The 26,645-nt window shown below is 41.2% G+C and overlaps 1 protein-coding gene across 1 annotated transcript in view; it reads right to left on the bottom strand.

Moving 5' to 3' along the window:
• THSD7A (thrombospondin type 1 domain containing 7A) overlaps positions 1–26,645 on the bottom strand; it is a 553,675-nt gene that overhangs the window by 199,667 nt on the left and 327,363 nt on the right. The window contains exon 4 of the mRNA XM_075062383.1: positions 20,191–21,022. Within this exon, the coding sequence (XP_074918484.1) occupies positions 20,191–21,022 (832 nt within the window). The remainder of the gene's footprint in view (positions 1–20,190; positions 21,023–26,645) is intronic.

Raw genomic sequence — 26,645 nt, forward strand, 5'->3', positions numbered from 1 at the left:
TTCACATTTTTCATTTGTAGATATCAAAGTGCTTTAGAAAGGTGAGTAAGCATTCTTAGGCCAGTTAGCCTAAGTATGAAGTATTGAAGCACTGTTATGAGACATCAGTCTAGTGCTTCAGTGATCAGAGGACTACTCCCAGCTTTGACACAAACTTCCTGGTGCCTGTCATCTGGAAAATGGAGGTAATAAGACTGCCCCTCTTTACCCCCAACCCGGTGTGGTGTGAGGTCTCACTAAACAAGGATTATCACATTCAGACATTTTCTAAGGCTCTTCAGTGGAAAACTTGGGCCTAAAACTCAGAACTAGTACCTGTTCCCCTAATCAAAGAGACCTTTTGCAGGGACTGCAGGTGGAAGTGGTCATTTTGCAGGACTCGAGTTTCCGTTCACATTTGGAAAATTCCCCAGATGTTTTGGAGATCAATGACAAGAGGCTTCTCTGTTGCCACGTCACTTTCTCAATCAACTTCACCAATGGAATATGGTGTCTAGTTTTCATGTAAAGGCAATTTCTTAAACATTCTATTATTCCTGACCTTGAAAACTGCCTCTTTCAATGTCAACATCTTGTCCATGTTTCAGATTTTGTGCTATAATGTGATTTCATTGGATAAATAGAGGGACACAAAGAAATGAAAATGTGCAAAAATCTCAGAAGGAGCCATTTTAGATTCTTGATCTCAAAGTTTACTCAATCTTCAGAACATGAAAATGGATTTTTTTTTGTTTTGTTTTTGAGTTATAAATGGGATCAAAGTCATAATAGGATGCTGGTTGCAGCCATAGCGCCTGATTCAGCAAAACACTTAAACATATGAATAAATCCCTATCAGCAAAGCACTTGTTTCAGACTTGTCAAGTCATCTTGGACTAGAAAGATGGCAGTTGCACCATGAGTTCTTGGCAGTTGAGGAGCTGCTGTGCATGGTTAAATAACGTTCCCAAAGTACTAACTATGACACACACGTCCCAGAGCAGGAAGTAATTCAAATTTAATTTTTGTCCCCCAATAATAATCTGGGGACTGGAACAACAGTAAGTGAATTTGATATGGTCACTTAAACACATTAAAGTGTGTTGGAGGTGATAAGCAGGTATAGCTAAATGAAGCAGAATAATTTTGCATGTCCTTGATTCTCAAAAGAAAGTATATTTAGTTTCACTATTTTTGCAGTGTGATCCAAAGTATATTGCAGTTCCATGAATATCAGATAACATTGTTTGTCAAATAACATTTGATGAATAATGCATCACTTGCTGACTATATTACTTGACTGATGTTACTCAGTCAGCATACAGTGGCTTGAATAATGCAACATTTTAAATAATATATTCAACAAATAATGGCATAATGCATAAATTATTAGTTTAATAGTATTTTACTCCATCTAATTGCAACGTACAAGCGTGATGGAGGGACCATGATTATGGATCCATGCATAGGAACTGTCATACTGGATCAGACCCAAAATTCATCTAGTCCAGTGTCCTGTCTTAGACAGTGGCTAGAACCAGATACTTCCATAGTAGTAGGCAGATGTGATACTCTGCCCCATCCCACATTGGGTCTCATTCTGGTGTCTGATAGTAAGAGATTGGCTTAAACCCTAAAGCATGAGGTTTAATATCCCTTCCAAAATTTGTATAATTAATTATGATGACTTTTGGTATTCTTGATATCCATATAAATGCCCAATTTCTTGGTTAAAGTCACAACACCTATTCTTAAGCCCCTTCCATTTTTTTTCACACAAAAGCAGATACCAAAAATCTTTTTTCCTAAAAATTCTCCTGCTGTCTCTCAAGGTAGATATTATATACAATCACCCAGGCTGACTTTTAATTTCTGGGAGCAAATATTTGCCATATTTCTAATTTTCTGAACTGTAATTTTTGGACTACTCATAATTCAAAAGAAGCTTTGTTAAAAGAGCTCTAACTTCTTAAAGCACATAATCCTTACAAAGACCTGCTTTTCAGTGATATAAAAAAGAGGCATATTGCAACCTCTAATTCAGACTGGGAGGAATATGTGCCAGCTACTCCAGCAGCAAACAAATATACCTCACTTTCTTTGTGAAGAAGCACAGGTGAACCAGCAGCTGCAACAGAAAAATAAAGTCTCCATTAGAGTCTGCAGAGAACCGGTGACACATCCATGGCCGTACATCTGCTGCAGTGAACACGACGTGCATCTGAGTCTTCAGGTGAGAACTTGAGTTTGCAGCCCCAATTCACCACTTCCTATCCTGTTTGATATATCCCTTTTTCCTAAGAAATCCATCGTGTAGGAGTAAAGAAAAAGCATTTCCACAGGAAACACAATTACTGTCACCTACAAGAAGGCTAGAAAGTCAGAAGGTTGTGAGACCTGAAGATATTAGTAAAAACAACAAGGAGTCCTTGTGGTACCTTTAAACTAACACATTTATTTGGGCATAACATAGCTTTTGTGGGCTATTACCCACTTCATCAGATGCATGGACTGGAAAATACAGTAAGCAGGTATCAAGTATCAGAGGGGTAGCCGTGTTAGTCTGATCTGTGAAAGCAGCAGAGAATCCTGTGGCACCTTATAGACTAACAGAGGTTTTGGAGCGTGAGCTTTCGTGGGTGAATACCCACTTCGTCAGACGCAGGTAGNGGGGCCTCCTATAGTATTGCAACTTTTTTTATGGAAGGGGCCCCCGAAACTGCTTTGCCCCAGGCCCCCTGAATCCTCTGGGTGGCCCTGGTGAGCAGAGGTCTCCATTGAGCTGTCCATGATTACAGCCAGGTCTCTCTTCTGAGTTGATGCAATTAATGTAGAACTCTCTGAGGGGTAGGAGTAGTTCAGTTTTTTTCATTCCAGTGTGCACTATTTTACATGTATCTTCTCTGGACTACATAAATGTGTCATCTACAAATGTTGGTACCTTCCTGCTCACCCCTCTCCCTTTACAAATAATTAACAAATACATTAAACAACCCAGAACCAGGTATGGAACCTTGCGGCAACCTGCTGTTAACCTTGCCCATGATGAAAACTGGCCCTTTATATTCTTACTCTTTGTTTCCTGTCCCTTGATCAGCCGACAATACTTTATCTCTTACCCTTGATTCCTGTGACAGATCTCAATGGCTTCTAAAGGGACATTCCCGGAGAAGTTTAAGAAATTGGGAATTTTTTTTTTAAAGTTCTATAAAACCTAAAAGTCTTACGGTACATTAATATAAAAATATATTTATGAAATTGAAAATAAATAAATACAAATTAGACCCAACTTAAAATGACAAATATATCCTGCAACATTTCCAACTCAAACATTGTGCCATTGTTCTAGTATAGAATAAATGGAAGGTGAAAACAACTTGAAAGAAAAGTGAAATTCTATTTTCATTTTCCAAGGCTGAATGAAATGCAAAACAACAAAAAGATACCATAAATAGTGAAAAAGAAAAGAGTTTTTTAAAAACATGTTTTAAACAAAAAAAATTCTGCCTGGTTTATTAACCTACCCCATCACTGAATTAATAAGTAGAGAGAATAAAAAAAACACTTTTAACCCCAGAAAACCCATATTTTGTCTGTGATGGGAACTGGATCAAAAATATAGTAAAAATAAACAAGACAAAAAAAATGGAGAAAGCACCTTCTAGATGATGATAAAAAAATGTAAAACAGAATCATCCACATATTGATGACAACAAGCCAAAACCCTTTAATACCATCCCAGTGACCTCATATAAACATTGAAGAGGAGACATGACAACAGAATCTTTCAGAACTCTAATGAGAGAAACTCTGGAGTATGAGGGCCATCACCCAACATTAATGCTGGATTCAGAACCACTCAATCATCATCCTGGGTCTGCAGCTCTGTTACCAATATTTCGTGGTCAACTTCATCTAAAGTAGCACATAGATCTTAAAGCAGAAGGATGGGTATATGTAGTTTGTACCATAGCTGGAAGGGGCCAGGAAACATAAGGACTCTAGATAATGTGAGGTCTTCTGTCACAAATTTCACAATAACCCTCCCTCTAAAAAGAGGAAGTTAGAGGTCGGGGAGGGCGGGTGTAATGGTAAAATTATTTCCATTATGTGACAGCTGTTTAAGCAACAATAGATAGACACAAATTACTTGAGTTTTTCCAGAAAGCTCATCCACAAAGCAAAATCTGTCAAAGATCAGTGAGGGAAGATGTTACATTTATTCTCACCCCCCATAACAGAGCTGCCACCAGTAAAGCAGCCAATCTGCTCTAAATCTCAAATAATTTTATCTTCAGAATAGACAGAGTATGCATCTGAGTACAAAGCAACAATGATTCACCAAGTGGTTGAACCATCTACTGATTGAACCTTCAGCAATACTCTGCTATATGGGGAAAAACGACAAAAACATTCATTGCCTCAGATTTAAGCAATTACTTATGTCACTTGATCAAATTCAGAGCATTATTTCCACACTCTAACCTCCCTCCTTTATTTTTCTCCTGACTATTAAGGAGCCTTTAAGTATGTGCCACACATGGAGGGGGGATTTTGGAGCTAATGGATGAGAAGACAGCAAATCAATGTCCCAGCTGACTGTTAACAGCCTGTTCCATCTGTCAGATAGTGTTCTCCCTCAAAGAGCTCTTAAAACCTACTAGGTCCATTAATTTCCAAGAGTGGACAATGAAATGCCATGTCATTCTTGGAGCAAAGGCACATATGCGCTGTGAAGTAAATTAGCATGAAAGGATCTGTATAAAGATAAAATATTTAATTTTGTTCTTAATAAAAACAACAGGAATTGTAAACAAATTCTCTCCCCAGGTTTGAGCTACTGTTTTAGAATTGGGTGTCAGAACACACACATGGTGGAACACTGAGCGGGATCCAGAGCCTCATCTCACCATCAATATCTCCCCGGGAGTGATGATTTGCTGGCTGGCATATATGGTTGTTTATTTGAGGAGGTTAATGAAAGCCCACTTGTTTTTCTTCCCAGAGACAAATGTCACAGTATTCATCATAAGATGGTCATGATTAATTTTTGCTACAGCTGCACTGTTTGTTATCATTCATATTGTATATTGTGCAGAAACGCTTTAGTACCTTGCAGTACAATGGGAGGTTATATTCAACAATGCCTCTTTCATTCATTTACAAATTGAGTATTGTCTAGATAAATGCTTTTCACAAGATTACTTGCCCATGATCATAACATTTATATTATTTCTGCCAGCAACAAAGAACAACAGCCAAAATATTTTTTGGTGTGGAGGGGGAAAGCTGTCCTAATATTACTGTGGGAAGAGGTGAGGAAGAAAAAGAACATTTCTAAAAATACTAAGGAATAGATACAACAAAGAACATGGCCAAAACAACAAGTAGTACAGGGACTATTCGTTTGGATTCAATTGGATACATGCACATCCAAACAAAGTGATGGGTAATCTGTCATGCCAGATTTAAAAACACTTAGAAATATTCTGTCCAGATGATTTATTAACTTCCTGATCTCATGCTTTTCCTGTTCGAAACCATGTCATTATAATTCTGATCTTTAATTTACGAAGACAAGAAAACATTATGCTACCATCATAAAATTAATAGAGCACCTGGCAAAGAAAAACAATATCTGAAACTTTGATGATAATCATCCAGTTCAAAGGTCAATGCCTCTCTGTACAAATCAGTGTAAAATGAAAGCAGAGGATACTTACTCCATTGACAATATCATGGTATTGAATCTAACGAAGAAAGCTCTCACGCTCTGTCATTCTCTCTCTTTTTTAAGAAAACAGGAAAGGAGACAGTCAAAGTTTCTAAAGAGATCTCTAGCTATAAGTGAAAACAAAACACAACTTGTGTCTCTGTATATGTGAGGATTTATTTACAAGGGTATATATGTATTTACTATGTAAAGAAGCATGTATATACATAGTTGTTATATGCACTTAAGTAAACCTATGTGGAAATAGTATACAAACTGTCTAGGCCCAATATTGTAGCAAGTAACTGAACAAACTTATTACAAACACTGCTACAAAAGTGTTAACAGTTTAACAGAATTCTAAATCAGTTATATAAGGAATATTTATTGTTTGAAACATTTCATGAGCAAAATGACAAAACTTGTCCAAGACTCAAGTTAAAAAACCTATGAAAATGATTTTCATCCTGCTAGTGGCTGGTTTGTATATTACTTGTAAAGTAGTACTCCATATATTCAGTGATGAGCAGGCAAAATCTTAACAACTGGTTCCCTATAAAGAGTTCTGATTTAAGGGATGTGCCACAGTATGTATTTTTTGTACCAATAGGGTTACCATATGTCCATATTTTCCCGGGAGGAATTTTTCCTTCCAGATGGCGATTTGAGAACCAAAAAGCCTGACATGTCCGGGAAAATACAGATGTATGTTAACCCCACCTAAAGTTCTTTTTTAAAAAGATGGGCCTGAACTAGAAATGAGCTCTGTTTCACATGTGTGGGTTCCCGCCACTCCTTGGGGGTGTGCTAGGGTGACCAGATGTCCCAATTTTATAGGGACAGTCCCGATTTTGGGGTCTTTTTCTTATATAGGCTCCTATTACCCCCCATCCCCGTCTCGATTTGTCACACTTGCTGTCTGGTCACCATAGGGTGTGCACATGTGTGGGTCCCAGCTTCTCCCTGCCCTTCTCATTGAAGCAGGTGGGCAGGGTTACTGCCCTGGGAACTGCAGGGCACCAGTGGGTGTGGGTCAAAGCTAGCTGGAGGCAGGGGGTGCAGGGCTGGCTGTGGGTAGGGCAGAAGGTGCAGAGCTGACTGGAGACAGGAGGATGTGGAGTTGGCTGGAGGCAGGGCAGGGGCTGGCTGAGGGCAGGGGCTGGCTGGAGACGGGTGTGTGGGACTGGCTGGCTTCGGACAGGGTCACAGGGGTGTGTGGCAGGAGGTGGCTGGAGACAGGGCAGGGGGTGTGCAGGGGCTGGCTGTGGGCAGGGGGTGTGCAGGGGCTGGCTACGGGCAGGGCAGGGGGTGCGGCAGGGGCTGGCTGCGGGCACGATGGCAGGTACTTACGGGGAGAGTGGCTCGGAGCAGCCCAAGCAGCAGGATGCAGCCCAGGCACTGCAGAGCAGCCAGGGACCCACCAGGCAGCTGCGGGAGCCCCAAGTCCAGGGGTCAGGGGAGCAGCAGCAACAGGGGCAGGCGGCGGCCCACATGGCTTCTGCAGTGCAGCACCCCCAGTGGCCAGAGGAGGAATTACATCACTTCCTGGCCGGAGCCCATCAAAGCTGCAGGGCCCCCTCGCAGAGAAGCGGGTTAAACAACCAGTTCTAAAACTGCTTCAAAATTTAACAGCCAGTTCATGCGAACTGGCTCCAGCTCACTACTGCATATATGTTAACACATATTTGTGTCAACATGAACAGTGTAAGAGTGAGTCTACATGTGCAATAGGAAAAGGGTTAAACATTAAAATCTATATTGAGAGTTTACTCTTGGTCCATAGTAAGAGGAGTGGATGGTTATGCTGCCATTCCCCACCTCTGCTTGTCCATTCCCTGACCCCTGCACAGAAGTGAGAGAAGCAGTCCTGAAGAAGCTGTGCACCTAAATGTGCACTCAACACACTGACACTTGTGGCACAGATGTTCCTCTCCTTCTGGGTTGGAGGGAGGCCACATCACCTCACTGCACTCCTGAGCAGTACTCCTTCTGGAAAGCTGCGACTTCAGAGTCGGGTCAGTTACAGATGACAGTACCACGGAGCCAAAGATGGCATCAGAGGCGGAGTCCACAGTGATCACATAATGTTCTGAGTTAGGGACATTCTTGAAGAAGGCTACAGATGAGGAGTGTGTATGGATCTTGTAGAGTGTGTATGGCTAGAGTCTGGAGGGGTCACATTGCAAATTTGATAGCACTTTCTGATGCAATTCAAGACCCACTTAGACAGTCTTTGGGGTGATATTGCTGAACCCTTGGATTTTTCTGCAACAAAGAGAAAAAGTCTAGGGGACTTCCTGAAGGCCCTTGTCCTATCAATGTAGAAGACCAGGTCTCTCTTGACATCTAGGGCATGAAGTATAGCCTCCCTGTTGTCTTGGGGAGGCTTGGGTAGATGACTGGAAAGAGAATCAATTGATTCATGTGAAACAGGGAGGTTACTTTAGGGATGAATTTTGGATATGGCCTGAGCATAACCTTGTCTGGAAAGAATACTGTGTAAGGCAGATGTGCCATCAGAGCCGCTCTCTCTTCTATTCTTTTGGTTGAGGAAGTTGCTATCAAGAAGGCCATTTTCATTGATAGGTATGTTAGTGAACAGGTGGCCATGGGTTCAAAAGGAGGCCTAGTCAGCCCTTTCAGTACCAGGTTTAAGTCTTAAACGGAGGTAGGAAGTCAAAGTTGAGGGAAGAGGCTTATTATACCCTTAAGGAACCATTTAGTGGTTGGGTATGACAGCACCTGAGTATCAGGTTGGTGAAAGACTGCTATAGCTGCTAGATGGACCCTAAGAGAGTTCAGGAATAATCCTAACTTTTAAGGGTCAAAGCATAGTCTAGGATGTGTAGAAGAGTTGCTGACATTGTTGAGATTTGTTGAGATGTGCATAAAGTCTGAAACCTGGGCCATTTCTGCAGGTAAGTACAATGTGTGGAGGACTTTCTACTGTGTAACTGAACCTCTTGTACATTCTTTGAGCATGAACTTTATAGGTTGAAACCAAGCAGGAGCCATGCTTTGAGGTGGAGAATTCCCAAGTTGGGATGTAGGGTACACCCTTTGTCCTGCGAGAAGAGGTGTGGAATGGCCGAGAGGGAGATCGGTGGCCACATCATGAGCTGTGTCAGGTGAGGGTACCTGTTCTGTCTCAGCCAAGTACAGGCAAACGAGATGATGTGAGCTCCTTCCCTTTTTATTTTTAGCAGGACTTTCAGCAGTAGAGGAAATGGAGGAAAGGTGTAAAGAAGGTCTTTGTACATGGGAGAAGAAGAGCATCACCAGAGAGTGCTATCCCATCTCTGCCCTGGAGCAGTAGCATAGACATTTCTTGTTCTGGTAAATGGCAAACAGGTCTGTAGACGGTGTTCCCTACCATGTGAATAAGTCATTGCTTCATGAGGCAGCTTAAATGCGTGCCCCATAATATGAGTGATAAATCGATGGTAAGGAGCGACGATGATGATGTGTGCGAGAAAGGGATCCTTTTGCATACATTGACTCAGTCCTTTCATCAGTTTAAGGAGTTTTTGATCCTGGTGGGCAGTGACAGTGGTTTTCCAGCCTGTTCCTGTTCAGTCTGTAAACCAAACTGAACCATAGTTGGAGGCACTGCATGTGCATCTGGCATGTGGTATAATAGCTGTGTTTGTTGCCATATGTCCCAAAAGTTGGAGGCAGAGTCTGGCTGGTATTTGTAGACTGCACTGAATGGTGTCTATGAGTGAAACCCGGGATAGGAATCTGTGTTGAGGTAGGAGGGCTTTGGTCTGTAGGGCGTTTGGTCGTCCCCTATGAATTCCAGGCATTGCGCTGGAGTGAGGGTTAACTTCTGGGTATTGATCTGTAAAGCCAGTTCTGTGAACAAGTGTATTGTAGTGCTGACAGCTTGTTCAGCCTCCTGGAGAGATTGGGCTCTGAGGAGAGTCATTCAGGTATGGGTAAATCATTATTCCCTGCGAATGTACATGAGCAGCTACTACTGAGAGAACTTTGGAAAATACTCCTGGGACTCATGAGAGCCTGAAGGGGATGACTCTGTGAACCTGAGAAGTTGCCTGTGAGCTGGTAGGATTGAGATGTAAAAGTATGTGTCCTGAAGGTCAAGGGACAAAAACCAATCTCTCTGTTCCATTGTTGGAATAATCATTGATAAGGTGACCATCTTGAACTTCTGATCCTTGACAAACATGTTGAGAGCTTTGAGGTCCAGTATGGGTTTTCAACCTCCCTTTCTTTGGGTATTAGGAAGTAAGGAGAATAGATCCCTCGTAGATGTTGAGGTACTGGTTCTATGGCTCCTAGCTGGGGGAGGTGAGCTATCTGCTACCATAGTAAACTCTCATGAGAAGGGTCCCTGAAGAAGGATGGAGTGTGTTGTGGAGAGGGTATGGAGGTGAAATGGATGGAATACCTGGATTGGACAATCTCTATGACCCATCATTATGTGTTTCCAGGCACTGTAGAATACAGCCAATTGGTATACAACCATGGTCAGTTGTGTCAGTCATGGGAAGTGGTCTTGTAGTGCCTCGACCTTCCTGTCAAAAGTGGTTCTTAAATGCAGGGGGTTGGAATGAGGTCTGCAAACCAGATAACCTGTGCTTCAGGAACCCTCTCTTTCTTCCTTTTCAGTTTATAACGATACTGAAGTTGGTATAGAGCTGACTACAGCCTATGCTGGGATTAGAGACTAAAACGTCTCTTTGGCCTGAGTGTATAGATTCCCAGCAACCTGAGGGTAGCACTGGAATCTTTTAGGGTATGAAGGGAGGCATCAGTCTTTTCAGTGAAGAGCTTTGTGCCCTCAGAAAGATGTTCCACCATGGACTGCATCTCTTTCAGGAATCCCGACAAGTGGAGCCATGATGCCCGTCACATCACCACCACCATGGAGATGGACCTAGTTGCCATGTTGGCAGTGTTGAGGGTCAATTGTAGCAATATTTTTGCTACTAATTGCCCCTCCTGTATGATGGCCTTAAAGGACTCCCAATGCGCCTCTCATATTTTTTCAATAAAATCAATAAGTTTGTTGCAATTCGTATCGTCATATTTGGCTGTGAGAGCCTGATAGTTGACAATATAGAACTGAAAGGTGGCTGAGGAATATGCCTTTTCTGCCTAAGAGATCAAGGTCCTTCCAATTCCTATCATAGGGTATAGCCCTGGACCGGTGATGTTGACTGTGGGAATTGACAGCATCCACCATGATGGAATTGGGTGGCAAGAAGGAAAAAAGGAACTCCAACTCCTTTGTGGAGACATAATATTTTTTGTTCACCCATTTACAAATGCCAGGGTGTGCCACACTGTTTTGACTGGTTCTAAAATGGCCTAATTACTTGGAAGGGCAATCCTTGAAGATGAAGAAGAGTAGAGGATATCAAGGAGCTGATAGAGGAGGTCAAGGACATGCACTAACAGTATGTGACACAACCTCCTCTGGTTCACTGTTCAAACACTCACTGGATAGCAGAGGGGCATGACTGGCTGGGGGGATATCCCCTGTGCCCAGTAAAGGCTTGGAGCCACTATGTCAGTACCGAGAGATAGGGGCTGGGGTGCATCCCATATGTCAAGGTCTATGGTGTGATGGAAATCCATTAGTACTGAACGTCCCAGTGTTGGTGGCGGTGCTGAGGGAGACAGAGCCCTTGTCTGTACCGGTCTCTCCGGTGCTGGGGGAGCTGCCACTGGCTGTACACAGGTGGATTCACATACTGGGAGCATTTTCTTTTGCTTGCTCTTGTCTCTTGGTATTGAAGAGTCAAAGCCCATGCCCATGGAGTCCATGGATCTGTCAGTGTACCTGTAGCCAACAGTGGTCATGCATCGGTGCCAGACTGTGGCCTCCATGCCAGCAGTGTGGAGGATACTGAGCGAGATGGTGATCGCTTGCGATTGTCTCTAGGCTCCCTTAGGGGACTTCCCACACTCTTCTTGGAGGTCTTGTGAGAGGAGTCCCTAGTCTGTTTCTTCTACCCATTTTCCTTAGAAGTTGAAGGTTGTGGGGACAACTCACATCCGCTGGGAGACTGAGGTCAAAGACCTGTCTTCCTGAAGATAATCTGGCGAAACTCTCTGTACTTGTGGGATCTTGGCCAGAGCTGCTAGCAGAGGGTGCACTTTGTTGTACGTGGCCCTCACTGAGGCAGCGAATGCACTGAGAGTGCTCACACGTGACTGGGATCGACCTGTTGCAAGTGCAGCATTTCTCGAAGCCTGGGGAGCTGAACGTACCCTGCTAAGGAGAAGGGTCCCTGGTGGGAAAAAAGGTAGGAGAAAAATAATATTTTTTAAGGGTAGAAAAAGAAAGAACAGAAGAACAACAACTAGACTACAACTAGGGAAAAACTATGTAACTGTGAAAAGCAAACAGAAGAGCAGTAGCATTAACAGACTGCTAATGGCTCTGTCTCTAGCCAGGGGTGGTTGAGAAGGAACTGAGCAGAGTTAGCCCGTGCATGCACTGACTAGCCTTGTGATGCAGCATGAGGAAAGACAGCACGTGTGGGCCCAACGGACACTACTACTGAAGTTATCCAATCAGTAGTGCAGGGATGCAGACACACACAGTGGAGCACCCACAGGGACACTACTCAAAGAAGAAGCAGAAGTTACATGAATAGTTACAGAGTAGTTACGTGGCATAAATACAATGAATTCTAAATTTTGGATAAATAATTCAAGAATTTTAAAGAGTGAGATTCTAACTGTTCAGTACTCTTGTTAAGACAGGTTGATAGAAATTCTCTGGTGATGTATTCAAAAAGATGCTTGAAAGGGTGGTGTGGAAAAACCTGTGCTATAGATCCTAGGGCTCAATCCTGCGTATTGCTGAGGATCCTCATCTTATGTTGAAGTTAAGAGAGCACTAGGTACTCAACATTCATAGGGTTTAAGGCCAGAAGGGACTATTAGACCATCTAGTCTAACCTCCTGTATAGCACAGACCATTAAATTTACAGTTACCCAGGCACTGAGACCAATAATTTGCATTTGGCTAAAGCATATATTCCATAAAGGCATTTGGTCTTGATTTGTTTGTGCACAAATGTGACCAAACATTCAAAGAACAAAACATTATTTCAGCATTTGAAAAGTCTTAAACAAATAGGATGTTGGAGGGAGAGAAGGTTCAGTACTAGTGTTTCAGTTATTCAATGCAGAGTGTGCATTTCCATCTTAAATCCAGACTTGGGTGTGGTTTGTCAAGACTTCAGTAATATTGACAGGCTGGTGTCATAACTGCAGCCTCAGTACAATGATAAAGCTGGTACTTACAACAGAAATGAACTCTGACTGAATAATGCTATGGGCATCCACGCTTATTAAAAATATATAGGCTATGTCAGACTCTCAAATGCAAGGAAATTCACCATTGCGGATTAGACACAATGCAGAACAACAGAAAAACATTTGATTGAGTCTATGGGTTCATACTACATTATTCAAAAGGTGCTAAATGTTGTGGTATATAAACAAGTCTGGGGGTTTTCTAAAGCAAAATAATTGGTGAACGTGCATGTAAATAGAACTCAGCTGTTTTGGTGGCATATAATAAATAACACAACATCCTGCACCAGCCCAAAAGCAAGCACCTCAACCATACAATCTTTTTTTATTTTGTAAAAAGATACTCTACAGAAACTGTTGAGCTAGAAGGGACACAGTGGCAGCCATACTAGGTGGCACAGAAGTTGGAGTCTCCCTATAAAATTCAACAAACATTAAGGAATGAAACATTAAAATTAACTAACTAATATCTATAAATACTATAATTAATTTATTAAATAGTATCTATGTTTCTCAGGCAATTGAGTGCAGCATATATGGTAACAAATTTATGATGCATCTAATGCATAGAATAAAAAATAAAATAGGTGGAATGGTCAAGGTTATTAAACAGCACACTTATCTGAACCACACTACTGGAAAAATAAATTTGTAATATTGGGAAAGAAAATTTGCAATTTTGTGAGGCTAGAAGATTCTGGACCCCATACAATTATAATTCAACTATGACAATAATGATTGTTGTTCGTGGATGGACAGGTAATCCTAGAGAACTGGTATGTTAACAGTATAGGTAAAATAAAGTATTGGACCTATAAACAGCATTATCTCAGTGTGAACATGGCAACACAAGGAGGAGATGAAATAAACACAGTCTGCTGTAAACGAATCTAGCACAGATGGTTCTGTGAGTGCTCAGCCCAACTGAACCTGACCACAGTAGATGGAGGTTGGGCATTACTGGTCTTTAAAGAGAGAGTGAAGGAGGCAGTACGGTGTGTGTACACAGTATGTGCTCTGGAATATCACAGTTTTTTGGTGGGGACACCATGCCAGGGGAACCTGGATGGAGTTTGTTTGAACCTCACCTCTCTGACTCAGACTGGGACTCATGTCCTATGGCCACGCGTGCAGATGAAGGAGAACGTGACAGAGGCTGTGACAGACAACAATGAATGGAAAACACTGGTGACCCATCTCTTTGCACCCATACCATCCTTATCTGTTAACACCACTGATTTGATACAAAGGAAAATAGAGCAATTGGTGTCCATTGCCTAACAAATAGCCAAGCACTAAGCAATTGGGAATGATATTGTTCAGGCAGTGGAAACGCCATGGTGGGCTATACCAGACGAGGTTAGCTTGCACCCCACTGGTTTGTACTTTAAGCATAATATCAAGGGCGGTTCAAATGATTACCATCACTGTGGCCTTGGGAATGTGGTTTTGGGTAATAAAACTTGAAAAAGAAAGCACAGAAAGATAGGGATATGATGCAAATTAAACAAATGCGAATATAAAAAGAAAGACGGAAGCAGAGGCATGTAGCTCAGCCCTGGCCCAACATGAGTAATTAACACATGAAGGGAGGTCTCATTTTTTGGAAGATAGAATTAGGGAAGGAAATGATCAGGCTGAAAACAGAATGTTTGTTCTAAATAAGATAAGTAAATAGGTCATTAGGCTATGAAGACAGAATGTCTGAGGGAGAATACCATGGAACTATTTGCTATGAACTAGATAACAAGGGACGCCATAAATTAAGACTGTAGAGATGAGATAAAGAGAAAGTCGAAGCATGAATAGTGCATGCTGGCTATGGATTTGTTCCTGCAAACTAACCAGCCAATCCAAAAATGTGTGATGCAATGTATAGTAAATGCAATGACGTGTAATGTGTATAAAGGGAGAAGGTTTCTGTTTAACTTTGGAGCTGTAATTTACCCTACATCCACCCCCACTGTGTTTGAGTCTGATCAACTCAGCATAACCCTGCTGCATGCCAAATAAAAATACTTGAGTGATGAAGGCTGGAGTCAAACTGAGTTCCTAGGAAACCAAGTGGAAAGAGGTCTTGGAGGGAATCCCAGCACTAAAGTAGATAAGGTTCTAAACAGACAAATGCTTAACAGTATTCACTGTAAACTAAAATACCCAGCTAGACTAAAACCTTCCACAATAATATGTAACATAACCAACCATGTCATGATGTTTCTGATCTCCTGTACATGACAGGCCGCAACCATCCCCTAGCACCTACACTAAACTCAAAAACCAAAATTACACCAAAGTATTACAGCCTCAGGAGACTAAACTACAGTGGATGCTGCTTAACAGCAATCCCAATAGCAGCTTAATACACTTTATAGCAAAATCTTGCTGCAAAATGATCCCATCCTATTGACTTTAATGTGAATGGGATTCAGATATTGGCAACAGGCATTGCACTTAGTAACAATTTTTTATCGGAAGAAAGGCCTCGGCTGCTAGTAGGTTTGCAGGGCTGCTTCCAGGGAAGGAAGCTCTAGGATGTGCCTTTCCTGACTGCAGCTCGAGAAATCTGCCTGTGGCTGGTGCTCAGCATGTTCCAGTTCCTTCTTCCCTAGATGCAGCCCCACAAATCTGCCTGCATCCCAGGACCTGCTCTGCCAGAGTCCCAGTACTGTGGGCTAGGAAGGAAGGTTGGGAAGGGAGACTGTGAGCAGGGCAGCAGCAGGGAGGGGTCTGCAGACCAGATACTGGGGCTTTCCATAGGGAACAGGGCATTGGGGGCACACAGAGCTGCATAATATCTCTACTTGAATTCTTTGGGGGCACACAGGGCTGCATCCTACCCTGGCACTGGGGGCGCAGGTGGAGCACAACCAGGGGTGAAAGTAAGTTAAAGGATTTACTGGTACACCAGAGTCCTGAGCAGGGGCGTGGCCTCAATCAGAAGATGGGATTCAGAATGGGCTGGGAGCCGCAGGGCCTTTAAATCACCCCTGGAGCTACCAGCTGCAGAGGCAGCTGGGAGCCCCGGGGCTCGGGGGCAATTTAAAGGGCCCGGGGCTCTGGCCACCATTCCAGGTCCTTCAAATTGCCAGTGGAGCTCTGTTGCTGCTACCCCGGCACTCTGGCAGCGGGGCTCGGGCTGTGCTTTAAGGGCCCAGGGCTCCGGCAGTGAGGAGCCCCAGGCCCTTTAAAGTGCGGCCCGAGCCCTGCTGCCAGAGCACCAGGGTAGTGGCAGCAGGGCTCTGGTGGTGATTTAAAGGGTCGGGGCTCCCCACAGCAGCAGGAGCCCCGGGCCTTTTGTCTTTGGGGAAATGGGATACCAGGAGGAAGCACGAGCAGGAGAGCGCAAGAGGGGAGGACTCCTGCCTCAAACTGTGTCCATGATGATGCTGACAAGTTCTGCTCAATAATGATCCAAAGCAGTGCAGCCCAATGCTTGATCGTTTTCATTATCTGAGTCAGACGCCACCAGCAGAAGGCTGATTTTCTTTTTTGGTGGTTTGAGTTCTGTTGTTTCTGCATTGCAGTGTTGCTCATTTAAGACTTCTAAAAGACTACTTCGTCCCTCTCAGATTTTGGAAGGCACTTCAGATTCTTAAACCTTGGGTCAAGTACTGTAGCTATCTTAAGAAAAATCTCACATTGGTACCTTCTTTGCGTTTTGTCAAATCTGCAGTGAAAGTGTTCTTAAAATGAACAACATGTGCTGGTCATCACCCAAGACTGCTATAACATGAAATATATGGCAGAATGCAGGTAAAACAGAAAAGGAGACATACAATTCTCCCCCAAGGAATTCAGTCACAAATTATTTAACGCATTTTATTTTTTTTAATGAGCGTCCTCAGCACAGAAGCATGACCTCTGGAATGCTGGCCAAAGCATGAAGGGGTATACGAATGTTTAGCATATCTGGCATGTAAATATCTTGCAATGCCAGCTACAAAGGTGCCATGCAAATGCCTGTTCTCACTTTCCAGTGACATTGTAAATAAGAAGCGGGCAGCATTCTCTCTCATAAATGTAAACAAACTTGTTTCTCTTAGCGATTGGCTAAACAAGAAGTAGGACTAAGTGGACTTGTCAGCTCTAAACATTTTTTTTTTTTAGTGCAGTTCTCTAAAAAAAAAATCTACATTTGTAAGTTGCACTTTCATGATAAAGAGATTGCACTACAGTACTTGTAGGAGGTGAACTGAAAAATGCTATTTCTATCATTTTTACAGTGCAAATATTTGTAATTAGAATAATAATATAAAGGGAGCGCTGTATACTTTGTATTCTGTGTTGTAATTGAAATCAATATATTTGAAAATGTAGAAAACATGCAAAAATATTTGATAAATTTCAATTGGTATACTATTGTTTAACAGTGTGATTAAAACTGCGATTAATTGCGATTCATTTTTTTAAATCACAATTAATTTTTTTTTGTAAATTGTGTGAATTAAACGCAATTAATTGATAGCCCTAATTTTAACTACATATCACATAGAATTTTTCCACAGCACCCCTTCCTCATTTTGTCTGTAGGATGGATCTACTCTGGGAATGAATCAGAATTATTTGGTGAATCAAGATGTCGTCTGTAGGAATCCTGCCTCATTGTCCCAGACATGACGAATATGTTTATGCTAGGACCTAACTTTATTAAGTAACACAACTGGGAACTACCAGTGATAACTCATCCAGTGGAGATCATCATTCCTATAGTAATCTGTTCAATCAGATAGAGGGCTGCCATCAGCCTCTCAACCCCGTTAATCTAGGATCCTACTGCTCACACCTCATACAAAGGTTATGGGGATTGGGAACAGCTGGTTGTCTCCTTGTTCTACCAGATATTGGATGCCCCAACCTTATTCCCCACCTTCTTTAGGAGATGTCTTGCCGTATGACAGTTTTTCAAGTCTTTAGATCATTTACAAGGGAGGCATCATAGTCTGGTGTACAGGCCACTAGTCCGGGAGTCCAGAGACCTGAATTATATTGTCAGTTCTACTCCTGACTCACTTGGGATAAAATTTCTAAGTGTCCACCAAACTTAGTTATCTCCCTTTTGGATGCCAAGTTCAAAACAGGTGGGGAACTGCAGCTGATAAGTATACTTAAAAATCAGGCCTTAGGTGTCTTCTCAAGCAGAACACCATATGAGGCCTTCAGTTTTGTTTTTTCCCCTCTTCTGTAAATTAGGGATAATGAAACTTAACCACTTTTGTGTAGCACTGCAATCCACAAATGAAAACTGTTATGTAACGCTATGTAGTAGTAATAGGAATGATAGACCATATTATTATAACTAATATTTGGGAGGGTTCTTTAAACTAGACATGGATATAAGGTAATAAGGAATTGATTTAAAATATTTTTTGAACTTTTGTATTACCTGTCTCAAAACTCTACATAATTGGAAGGGCAGTATTAAATGCTGCCCTGACGGAATGGTTGAACTAATTACACTTTTAAATACTGAATGCTGTGGGACTTGGGAAGGGAAAGTTCCAGTTGGAGAGGGAAGCCTAGGAGGCAGAACAGCATGAAAGGGAATCCAGTGAGAAGAAGGAATGGTCAAAATCTGGGAGGGTGCAGAATCAGAGTGAAGATCTCTGAGAGAGAAAGCAATGTAACCTTGGAGGAGAGAAAAATCACAGAAAAAAGAAAGAGGATAGATTCATAGATTATAAGGCCAGAAGGGACAATTGTGATCATCTAGTCTGAATTCTGTACAACACAGGTCATAGGACTTCCCTGAATTAATTCCTCTTTGAACTAGAGCATATCTTTTACGAAAACATCCAATCTTGATTTAAGAATTAATGGTGGTCAAGAATCCACCACACAATTTTTGATAAGTTGTTCCAATGGTTAATTACTCTCACTGTTAAAAATGTGTACCTTATTTCAAGTCTGAATTTGTCTAGCTTCAACTTCCAGCCATTGCATTTCATTAAACCCTTGTCTGATAGACTGAAGAGGCTATTTTACAATGTTTGTTCCCCATGTAAGTGCTTACAAACTGTGATGCCTTCACCTTCTTCTCTGATAAGCTAAATAGATTGAGTTCCTAGAATCTATCACTATAAGGCATGTTTTCTAATCCTGTAGTTGTTCTCATGACTCTTCTCAGTCTCTCCAATTAATCAACATTCTTCTTGAATTGTGGACATCAGAACAAAAACAGTAATCCAATAGCAGTTGCACCAGTGTCAAATGCAGAGATGGTAATAGAGCCTCCCAACTTCTAGTTGATATTCCCATATTTATACATCCAAAGATTTCATTAGTCCTGTTGGCCACACCATTAAACCCGAAACTCATGTTTAGCTGATTATTTGGCAAAACCTGAACATCTTTTTCAGGGTCACTGCTTCCATCCTCATCTTTCCACCTTCCACCCATCACCCATATGTAGGAGCAAACAATACAGGTCTGTAAGTGTGGCCCATATTGTTTGCTCCTACATACATATCTTTACATTTGACTATATTAAAATGCATCGTTTTTGTGCCCAGAAATATAGAAGAAAGATGCAAAAGGAAGAAAGAGAGAATAAAAATATTTGGAAGTAAAATACACATTTTTCATAGAAGTATCTTTTTTGGAAGCTTAGCCATAGGAAACAAAATCAGTAACAGAAACCAGTTGTGTAAAGAGCAGCAGTACTTCACATATTTGCATCTCAAAAACAAAAAAATCTGGAAGAGATATATGTTGACTTTTTTCAGATTCTTTTTCTAGCGTCTGTCAGACACACTCCCACCAGCCCTATTACTGTGTGCGCCCAAAGCTTTAAATACAATAATGTAGACATCACCTGTTCTCAAACATGCTTCACTTGTAATGGAGGAAAAAGGTGCTAAAATGCTAGAGAAACAAAACACACATTTGATGAATAACCTCAGGCTTTCAGTGAGCCTTCTGGGATACATATTTAGACAAAAAAGGCTGGATGGTGTATAATGCTTAATAGGTCATGTTTAAGTGATATTTAGTACAATCAACATCACTTGTGCTATGTTTTTTTCAAATGTATTATGGAAAAATCTTAAACTTGACAGGGTAAGACAGAGTTAGAAAGAGATCATGTTATGCTGATATAAAAGTGCATATGACAGTACAATTATAAGGAGATTATTCATTCTTTTCTTAAAGTTCCAACTATACAGACAGATGCACAGATGTTCAAGTTAATAAACCATGATTACCTCAAGGCAGCAGTTTTTCCATTTTTGTGAGTACATGTAACCTGCCGGGTCTGATATCCAATCTGTATGTCCCAATATTTGTTCTCTTGTCTGTTCTGTCTATTCCGATTCCTCTTTTTCTTAATAAGCTCCTGAGCTTCAGGATCCCGTACTCCTTTTTCTCGGTCCTTCTCCTTTTCTTTGTTCTTCCCTCGTTTCCTTGCTTGCCTTATATGTCTTGAGTGGGGCACTGAGCATGTACTCCAGGGTCCAACATTCAGGCTGTGCATGCTTTCTTCAGTAGTACATGGGGTAGAGTGACAGATCTGAAATTCAGTCAGGTTAGGGCAGGCAGAGCCACCAAACTGAGATGGAGCAACAATGTGACGAGTTCGATGCTGAAGCCCATTGCCACAAGTCTTGGAACATTCTGACCAGGGGGAGAATTCTGCCACAATACAGTCCTGGCGGCAAGGGATGAGGCATGCCTGTTCCAGGCGTGGCTTTGGTTCAAAGTACTCACATATGACATCCTCAGCAGAAACCCCATTTGATTTTTGGACACAAGTAACGTCTCTCATCTGGATTCCTTCTTCTCCTTTGATGCATTCCACTGTTTTTTCAAGATTCCTTGAAATAACTGGCTGACACTGATTCCAGTTGCCCAACTGCCAATCATACAGTTCTTTGTGCCAGTCACAAACCCTGAAACAGTTCTGTTGGTTCTCAGGCCTCTCTATCTGTTTACAATTTGTGGGCAGTGTTGTCCATCCTTCCACATGAGCACACCATACTGCCCGTGTTTGGATACCACCTGGACCACAATCATCTCCCATACATCTTCCCCATGGACCTAGGAAACAAAATGAAAGCCACTGTCATATTTTACATTTAATTTCTGCTTAATTATTAAACTCAAGATACAGCGAGAAAGCACAAGACTCAAGAGCATATTCTTTTACAAAAGCCCTACAAAGTAGGATCTTTGTATGATCTGTGGGAAAGAAAAGTTATTGATTTTCACCTATTACAGAGTACAATCTCAGAGAGCCTATATAACAGAACAAGTGAGGGACTATCCATCTGTTTTCTGGTCTTTTTTTGTGATTATAAATGGATTTTACTACATAGTTTTCTTCTTATGTTGAGTAATTAAAATATTTATGCTCCTGGAGTTCATCAGGGATTGATCACAGCAGAATTATGACATTATACAATTAATTTGTCAAGATTTCTTTTGCCAGCAAAATGGGAGAAAGGCTTCCCCATGATGTGTAAATAATCTCAGCTCCAACCTACAGGCAAACTCTTCTGGAGATCAGATTTTGGTTTTCTGTCTAGCTTTTCCAAAGCAACCCAACTTCATAGTCACATGCTACATAGATCTCATTTTTCTAAATTGTGTCAAATAAAGAAAATAATATTAAAAAAAAAATCTGAAAAACAGTGGTCATTGCAGGTGATGAGAGACCTATTTTGCCAACTTTTAAATCCTCCCCATACTACTAAAAAATAAAGGAAGCAGAGTAAGTAAGCCAGTGTTTCTCAAACTGGGGCCGCCGCTTGTGTAGGGAAAGCACCTGGTGGACCGGGCCAGTTTATTTACCTGTCTGGTCTGCAGGTCCGGCCGATCGTGGCTCCCACTGGCCATGGTTCACTGCTCCAAGCCAATGGGAGCTGCTAGAAGCGGCAGCCAGTAAGACCCTTGGCCTGCGCCACTTCCAGAAGCCCCCATTGGCCTGGAGCGGTGAACCGCAGCCAATGGGAGCTGCGATCGGCTGGACCTAGCTCCCATTGGCCTGGAGCAGCGAACCGTGGCCAGTGGGAGCCGCAATCAGCTGGACCTGCGGATGGGGCAGGTAAGCAAACCGGCCCAGCCCACCAGGGGCTTTCCCTACACAAGCAGCGGCCCCAGTTTGAGAAACAATGAAGTAAGCCTTTGTTCTGAGTAACTCATCAAGAGTCCTAGTGAAATATATATTCAGAGATGAAGTCTTACTAGTTCACAAAAATTTACAGAATGATAGAAATAAGTGATGAAAAAGAGATAGTAGGTCTACATTGGGCATACTTGTTTAGACTAATAACAAAACCATTAGAATTATCATGGATTTGAAAGCTTACAATATAAACAGTTTCTGTGGTTTTAAAAAAAAGGCACAATATCCAACAGGGCAAATTCACAAAAATCCACAAGTTACATAAGAGGAGGACTGTCACTGTGTTTATTATGAAAGCTACTGCCTGTTATTTTCCTGAGTTTTGATAAATTGATCAAAAGTGAAAAGGTGCCATTTCTGTCTGCCGAAATTGCAAATCTGAACTAAGGGTGAAATGTTATGATATTCAGGTATATAAAATCTCAGCTATGACGTTATTGTTACAGTCACAAAATGAAAGTCAGACTTTTTGCATAGGTGTCTTGCTAAAACGAAATATGAAATATGCACAAGATTATATTACAACTAAAAAAATAAACCTGTGCTGAATTTAGTGTTCTCTGTTAAATCATTCATGCCCAGTTACTCTACATTGGAGAGAAAAGAAAGAAAATATAATCCTGCTAATTTTCTGTTGAAAAGCTGAAATAATACTGACTTTAGTGTGAATTTACTTATGTTCTCATAAGTTATCCTATGTACTAAGTAAAACTTTTTTTTTTTTTTTTTTTTTTTTAACTTTTGTTTCACTCCACTCTGGAAGAGGAGAAAGTCAGGCTCTGTAGCAAAATTACAAATACAATTTCTCCATAGTACAAATATCCACCACCAAACACAAATCTTATAAAACCAGATGACTATCTAAAAAGTCCTTTCTTTGACAGAGAAGTTCCAGTGTCCATGCACACGATGGAGGCCAGACAATGCAATCCTTATTTATCTGAATGACCCCACTGATCATAATGAGACTATTTGCATGAGTAAAGTTATAGGATTTGCAAGGCTGAGCCCTTGTGACAGCAATAAAGAATTTTAAACATTTTTTTTTTCATTTAGTGACTGGCAGGAGTTTGGATACCTCCTATCACTGACTCCCACAGACTTCAAAAACTTCCATTGAGAATGTCGCCTGTGACTCTAACATCAACTTCAGTGGGAGTGTTGGGAGCAGACTTATGGTAAGATATGACACTTAGTCTCTGTAGCCATTGCTAGTGTACTTTTGAACAGACTCTTGATTACAATACACTGCACTGTAGTTGAACAGTTTGCTTATGGATATTAAAACCTGAGCATTACATATATGATAGCAATGCCAGCTGGCAGCCAGATTCAGCACATGAAAATCCTGTACTGTTTTCTGCAGATTAAGTTTGAATTAGGGTTTTCAAGGTTTAGCTAGATACCCAGAAAAATAAATGCATGTTTTAAGTACAAATACATTTCTGTTCCCATTTCAGTAAGATTATCCTAGTTTATCTCTAACCAGCCTTCCACAAATGACATAATCATCGTTATATTCATTTTATTCTAAGTATATTTACACTGAGCACAAAGCGATTGCATTTCCTCAGAAAATTACATGGAGTTCTATTTAAGAACACCAACCAAGTCTAAAGGAAAAGAATAAAAACCAGCTAAAGCAAGGATAGTAATACAATCACAACTGAACATAAAGCTAACTCATTCAACTTGCAGACTGGAAACTCCTGTCTTATCACGTTACTGCACCTTGTATATACACCATACATATCTAATTAAGAGAGACTCTTTTAAAGATCAGATCTTTGTCACTAAACTCCAGATAAAGGGTGAAATAATCAAGTATTTAAGAGAGAGTGCACCATATCTAAAAATTGTTCTTGACAGCTGAGCATTGCCGGCCCAAATAAATCTCATGTTCATACTAATCTAAATGCTAAAAATTGTAGTTAGGACATTAAATGCAAACTGCAGTAATGTAAATGTGAAAAATGGTAAAAATGCTGTATTAGAAGGTGATAAATGGGCTCTGCATTTATCTGTGGAACAGTATGAACTAACTCCACAATTTCAGCTGCACCTTAGACCAGTGCTATGCTGTCAATGGTTTTAACGGAGCCATAAAATCTGCTGTTGGATAAAAGATGGCGCAAAAGGAGTTAGAATAAAAGAATATTAAGATAAAACAAAAACAACACAATACCTTGTCTATTTTTAAAAGTTCTAAGCATAGAAGACAAATGGAAAATTTATTAGTTCTGTGTGGAGTTTTGGGGGGGGGGAGGGAGAGGTATAAAATTTAAAATGGCTTCCTCTTAAAAATGAATATTTGAAAGTTTTAACTTCATCAAGTGGGTGAGAACCAAAGGGACAACTCACATACATCAAGTGAAGCACAGCACAATGTTTGCTGGAGTGGGACCTTTGTACATTTCATCTCCTAAACATTCAACTGCATGGGCCAGTATTTCTACAAGCTTTGATGAAAATGTATTAATTTGACTAAGGAAAAAATGTTGTAATTTGTTGCAAATTAATTGTATTTCAGGGCAACTGCCCTCAAAACTTCCTAAATCTGTAAATATCCATGACAAGAAGTTTCACAAATTTTCTTGTGGGTGAAATGACGACTTTTCACTCGTTTATCTACCTATCAATCTTAGGCCTTAATTATGTCCCAAGGGGAAGAAGAGTACAAAATCTCAATAGAATGGGAGAGAAAAGAATCATATGAACAAAAATCATGAATCAAGTCCTCCAAATAATGAGATTTAAAAGTAATAAATTTGGGTCGTTGGTTCATAAGCCTTTAAAATTCACATTTACAAGTTTTACAACCATGAGAGCCTGATATATAGTATTTTTATTATTTTTTTTTTAAATTACTGGCTCATATACCATTATGATCATTGAGTCTGACCTCCTGTACATTGCAGGCCACAGAACCTTGCCCACACACTCCTGTAATACACCCATAACCTCTGGCTTAGTTACTGAAGTCCTCAAATCATGATTTAAAGTCTGAATGTTACAGAGAATCCACCATTTACAGTAGTTTAAACCTGCAAGTGACTCATGCTCTATGCTGCAGAGGAAGACAGAAAAAACCCAGGGTATCTGCAAATCTGAACTGGGGAAAATTCCCTGCCACCCCGAAATATGATGATCAGTTAAACCCTGAGCATATGGGCAAGACCCTCCAGCCAGACACCTGGGAAAGAATTATCTGTAGTAACTCGGAGCCCTCCCCATCTACTGTACCATCACAGGCCATTGGAGATATCTGCTAGCAGTCGCAGACTGGCCACATGCCATTGTAGGCAGTCTGATCATACTATCCTCTCCATAAACTTACCAAGTTCGGTCTTGAAGCCACTTATGTTTCTTTGCGTCCCATTGCTCCCCTTGGAAGGGCTGTTCCAGAACTTTACTTCTCTGATGGTTAAAAAGCTTCATCTAATTTCAAGAATAAACTTGTTGATGGCCATTTTATATCCATTTGTTCTTGTGTCCACATAGGTGCTTAATTTAAATAACTCCTCTCCCATCCTAGAATCATAGACTATCAGGGTTGGAAGGGACCTCGGGAGTCATCTAGTTCAACCCCCTGCTCAAAGTAGGACCAATCCTCAACTAAATCATCCCTCTGATGTATTTCTAGAGAGCAATCATATCCCCTCAGCTTTCTTTTGGTTAGGCTGTTTTAAACAGGCAAGCTCCTCAAAGTCTCATTCTATAAGGTAGGTTTTCCATGATCCTAGTAGTTTCCAGTTCGAATTCATCTTTCTTAAACAATGGAGACCAGAATTCCACACAGTATTCCAGATGAAATCTGACCAGTGCCTTGTATAAAAATACTAATACTTCCCTGTCTCTATTGGAAATACCTCGCCTGATGCATCCGAGGGTTGCGTTAGCCTTTTTCACAGACACATCATGTTGGCGGCTCATAGTCATCCTGTGATCAACCAGAACACCCAGAGAGATTCTCCAGGAACAAAGACTTTAAAGAAAAACACCAAATATCACAAAACATATGCTAAAATCATTAAACTGGCAACACTACTTGCCATTCTGGAAGTCCATGAATCCTTCTTATGTTAAAGGAATGTCCAATGGTTTAAATATTATTAAACTAGGCTGAAATGACTGCTGCTTCATTACATTATAATGTGACTACTTGGTGAAAGAACACCTAGAAAATCGGTGGCTTCCAGACCATCATGAAGATAGAACACCCCAGAGCTGAGGTTTTCTTTGATATTTTCTTCAAGTTTAGATTCGTGAGGCCTCTCAGAGTTTAATCCACAAAACATTATTGTGATGGGTTCGGTCACAGGGACCCCTTTGGAACTGTTACCTGATGTGCTGAAACTACCTCTGAGTCCATTTTCCCTGCCAGCTTGGGACTCCAGAACCCTGCCTCACTGAGCCAGACATGCTAGTCTGCTGCAACAGAGACCAAAGTCTGGTCCACGCCCCCAAAGCTGTAGCCTTTAATCAAAATCTGCTCAGCAAGTCACCAATTGCCAGCACCCAGACACCCAGCTCCCA

This window comes from Chelonoidis abingdonii, chromosome 2 (genome assembly GCF_003597395.2).
Source record: "Chelonoidis abingdonii isolate Lonesome George chromosome 2, CheloAbing_2.0, whole genome shotgun sequence".
NCBI lineage: Eukaryota > Metazoa > Chordata > Testudines > Testudinidae > Chelonoidis > Chelonoidis abingdonii.